Source organism: Telopea speciosissima, chromosome 4 (genome assembly GCF_018873765.1).
Source record: "Telopea speciosissima isolate NSW1024214 ecotype Mountain lineage chromosome 4, Tspe_v1, whole genome shotgun sequence".
Lineage (NCBI taxonomy): Eukaryota > Viridiplantae > Streptophyta > Magnoliopsida > Proteales > Proteaceae > Telopea > Telopea speciosissima.
The window spans coordinates 9,731,587-9,736,253 of NC_057919.1; the positions used below are offsets into that span (position 1 = coordinate 9,731,587).

Consider the following 4,667-nt stretch of genomic DNA (forward strand, 5'->3'; position numbering starts at 1 on the left):
TCAGTTGAGATTCCAATTTCAATTTTCAATTTTATTAACGTTTCTTTTTCATTTTCAGATGACAAATAACCAACCCATTTCTCCATTAACCTTCTTCAGAGAAAAAGGCCCTCAGAAATTCGACGAACGAAACAGAGCTACAAATCTTCCCTTCAGTGGTATTTATAGAAGGATACGGCCGCCCTAAGCGCTTCACACGGAGTCCACGGACCGCCTTCTCTTAACGTACGCAGCATGCGCAGCTATGCATCCTGTAGCACTCCCTACTTGCTGTTTGACTAAAGAGCTGACCTGTCATTTCTTGAAAAGAAAAGGCTAAAAGGGAAAGGATTCAGATCCTCTCCCGCGCAGGAGAGGCTCCAGGTCACATCCAACGGATGGGCTGGCAGCCAGTGCGAGAGAGGATCCTTATCCAAAAAGAAAAGGGTCGATCGGTGTACATAGTATTAAAGTAAGAATTTTTATCCGTTGTTGAGCGCATTGTGCAGCACAGAAGCGGCTATGTGTCTCCACTGTGCACACATGGCCACTGTTGTGCTGCAGTTACAGCAGCGGATAAAGGTCCCTATAGTAGGGGAGGGTGGCCTCTGTGTACAAGCGGTAGCCAATGAGAGTAAACACGTTGGCATTTTTAAGGATGGGATTTCATCTTTTCATGAGGGCAGGGTGGTCATTTCGTATCTCTATGGCTAGTAATGGGTGATACACTCCCTACATGGAACTTTATTCCAAAAGTAAAAAATTTCTTAGACCAATAATATACTGTACGAATAATTATCACCTCCAATTCCTCTAATAGGGGGGAGTGGACCCCACCTTGGGCAGTATTTTTGGGCAGGTGTAGGATGGTCATTTCTACCCCATGTGAGGAATTGAAGGAATTGAAGGGACAGTGAATTGGAGGGGATAACGATTCTATATTGTACTTCCTCATTTTGTCGCCTCAATAGCACATTACACAAATATTAGCAAAGTATTCTGAAATGTTTTTTTTTTTTTTTTTTGGGTATAGAAAGAAAGCTTATTCATTAAAACATAATATCATTATTTACATCAATGTCCTCTGAAGCTACTTTGTTAAGTCTAGCATACTTGAAAAGTGTATTTACTGGAGTAATATAAGATCTAGGTTGTTTTATAATTCTTACAAACCGAAGGGATGAAATAAGTTGGAAAATATCAAAAAACCAAATGTAGAGATGATATGGCCAGGGATGATCTGTAGGATGTTCAAGCCGATCTGCAACCTCCTGGGAGTCTGTCCACACAATTACTTCTTGACAGTCCAATGGAAGTGCTCTTTGAAGCCCTTCATGGAGTCCTCACAGCTCCGCCTCTTGGGCTGACCCTACAGGACCACAGTTCATAGATGAAGCAAAAAATTTGTGGTTATGAATAAGCAAGCAGCCCCACCCCTCATAGGAGGTCGAGTGACAGAAGCTACCATCAGATATAATCACACATGTGCCCTGTGTTCCCAGCAGCAAATAACCCGATTCTGTGAAGGGGGGTGTTATAGATAGAGGCGTGGCTTGTGTAGAAGGGGTTGGGACTGGGAGGTGTGGTGAATGTAGGCCCAAATCGTAGACCCATCTCATAATATTGTTCATGATTTGGTGGGGGTTAAGGATGTTGGTGCAAAAAACAATCTGATTCCTTTGGATCCAAATAAAATACAAAGTGATGCAGAAGATACTTAAAACAGATGAATCAGTAGGATTGATTGTTGTATAGATCTGAAATAAATTACAAAGGGCTTGCAACTGAGAGGTACAAGTGAGCCTTTCCGTACGTAGACCAAGTGGCCCCGCAACCCATATCCTTTTCGTTATTTCACAGGAGAAAAAAAGATGCCAAGTAGATTCATGTGCTGTCAAGCAGAAAAGACAAGTATTGGTTGATTGGTCCTGCCATACTAGTTTAGAACGGGTTGGGATGCCATCATGTATCAATTTCCAGGCAAAGAGGATGAATTTAGGAGGAATAGATAGCTGCCAAAGCTTTGTCCAAAAGGACGGCAGGAGGGATTTTTATCGTCTCAATTACAACCTCTCAATTACATTTCAATTACATACCTAAGATGAAGACACGTGGCGTTAGATGATCTGATGGTCTAAATTAAAATAGTAATTTATCTTTCATTTGGCTCAATCGAAAGTTTCCCTCCATTCTCTCTTCATCTCTGTTCTGTCAACAACGAACTAAACTTGTGCTCCACGGTGGTGCTCATCTCTCACGATGACGACGTCCTGACCAAACTCATCGTAAACTGTATCCTCACGCCGGCGTTCACCTTTGTCGTGACTTCTATTAATAAATCCCTAACTCTCTGTCGTAGGCGTTCAGCTTCCTCTCACGAACGAAGGTCTCTGCCCTGCTATTTCAGAAGGTAAATGGGAGTATTTCTAATTCCCCAACTCCCTCTCCTCGTTCATCTTCCTTGCACGAACGAAACCCTAACCCATTCTGACTTTGGATTTATTTTGGAGACCCTCATCTGGCAAACTCTTCTCCTTCAAGGCGCCTCGACATCTCTATTTCTTAATCCCTAACCACAAAATTTTAATTCAACCCAATTTTTAATGCCGGACTGTACTATAGAAACTCTCATATCTCTGGATTAGAAGACAATTTCCTCTTCTTTCTTCCTCCAGCCCAGGTAGATGGATAAAGGATTTATTGGAGTAAAGTCCCACGCTCGGTTGCAAGACACTACCTTCCCCAGCGTCAATGGCGCTCTCTTTTTATGCTCGTTTCCCTTTCTCTATCTGTACTGGAACTTCAAAAACTCACACTCGCTGCCCTCCTTCGTCGTGCTCTCTCGCCGGTCCTATCTCTCGAGTTACTCTTGCAAAACCAATCTCCCATCCCTCTCTTCACTCTCTGTTCTCTTCAATCCCCAAATAGAGACAATCAAACAATTCCATAGTCATAAATCCTTCACTGTAGTTATGATCTATGAAGCCGGAATCGGAGTAATGGGTACAAAGCTCGGAATGATGACCTACTTCGAGCCTGAGGGAACTGCTGTTCCGGAGACAGTAATCGGTTTCACAGAAGGAAACATAGTGACTCAATTGAAAACCGAGTCCACTGATGGCTACAATGCAGTTCAACTAGGATATCGACGCGTGAGAGACAAGAAGCTCACAAAACCAGAATGGGTCACCTCAACAAGGCGGGAGCCATTCCCATGATGCATCTCCAGGAGTTTCGTCTTGTCTCTGTTGAGGGCTTGGAGCCCAATCAGAGACTCATCGTTAATGAAATTTTTAATGAAGGTGATCTTGTTGATATCTCCGGAAAATCTATCGGCAAGGGCTTCCAAGGTCTGTACTTTTTCAAATTTATTGCCTCTTTAATGTTTCATAGATAGGACTCATGACCCATTCTTCTCCATTCTTGTTGCAGGTGGGATCAAAAGGCATAATTTCCGGCGAGGTCCGATGACTCACTGTTCAAAGAGTCACAGAGCTTTGGGTTCCAGTGGAGCTGGAACAACGCCTGGACATGTTTATAAAGGGAAGAAGATGCCTGGAAGGATGGGAGGAACGAAGACGAAGATCAGGAAGCTTAAGATTATGAAGATTGATAATGAACTCAGGTTTGTGATTGTCAAGGGTGCGGTTCCTGGGAAGCCTGGGAATCTTCTGCGGATTACGCCGGCCAAGATTGTGGGGAAGAACATACCCAAGAATTAGCAACTCCAATGTGTTTCATGTTGTGTTCTGTTTTTTATTGTTTCTGTTTCTTTCCATCAGAAATTTTCCATGCATGTTGTTTGTACTCAATAGTCATGGATGCAATTTTTCTGTGGGCATCTGTAGATTTGTGATTAATAGATTAGAGAAGTACATTCAATTTATTAACTTACTGTTGAATTGACTGGAATCCATCAAAGATTTTAGAGCATATTTTTGCAGCTGTTTTCCCTTGAATGAAAATTGTCAACAGCTTCAAGAAGAATCTTGTTTTGCCAAAAAAAAAAATGGGGGAGAGAGAGAACAATGCAAAGGATTCTTGGTTTGCCTTTTAGAAATGGTATTTACAACTGGAGAGGGCATGAAAAGATTGATGATATTTATCTTTCATATTTGATCTCAATGTTGATTGACTGCCTATCTTACAGCTGCAACCAAGAATGTTTAACAAATTGAGAAAAAAATATAATCCTAAGCAAATAGCTTCGGCCTATGAGAATTTGGAGTCCCTATGTTGTCTTTTGTACTTTTAAGAGGAGATGGTTTTTTATTGAATAATAAACCAGGACTTCACCAAGGCTCCATTTCCTTCAAAGTAAAATGGGTGGATGTAAAATGAAGCAGGGGAAACTATTTTCTTCCTACCGCGTGTTTGAGAGGAAGTAGAGTATGAGGGGAGAAATCAATACATTGCAGCACCCTGTTTTATGTTCAGATGGATTAAATGACTTCCTTTCAAAATTATGGGCAATCATTCTGACCATATTTCGTTTATGCCTGTAAATTATCTTGTTCTCAAAATTATTTTGTTCTTGACTCCCAACTCTCAGTCTCAACTCGAGCTTAGGTCTGCAACTGTAGGACGACTCTATAAGATCTTCTCATCTTCACAGCCTTTCTTCTCCTTAGTCTTCAAAAGCGAAAAGTGTCTCAAAATCTCCCCATATTAATACTCAAGTTTGGAAT

At 41.6% G+C, this 4,667-nt stretch overlaps 1 protein-coding gene across 1 annotated transcript; it reads left to right on the forward strand.

Moving 5' to 3' along the window:
- Positions 1-3,114: 3,114 nt before the first annotated feature.
- Positions 3,115-3,738, forward strand: LOC122659896 (50S ribosomal protein L3, chloroplastic-like). The gene is made up of 2 exons (XM_043855055.1): positions 3,115-3,329; positions 3,412-3,738. The coding sequence occupies exons 1-2, from the start codon at positions 3,161-3,163 to the stop codon at positions 3,699-3,701; spliced, it is 459 nt and encodes a 152-aa protein (XP_043710990.1). The 5' UTR covers positions 3,115-3,160; the 3' UTR covers positions 3,702-3,738.
- The last annotated feature ends 929 nt before the right edge of the window (positions 3,739-4,667 follow it).

Excerpts from the sequence above, each read along its gene's own strand:
- LOC122659896 (XM_043855055.1), top strand. The coding sequence starts at position 3,161 with ATGGGTCACCTCAACAAGGCGGGAGCCATTCCCATGATGCATCTCCAG. Across the intron at positions 3,330-3,411 it reads TATCGGCAAGGGCTTCCAAG|GTGGGATCAAAAGGCATAAT; the intron begins GTCTGTACTTTT and ends TTCTTGTTGCAG.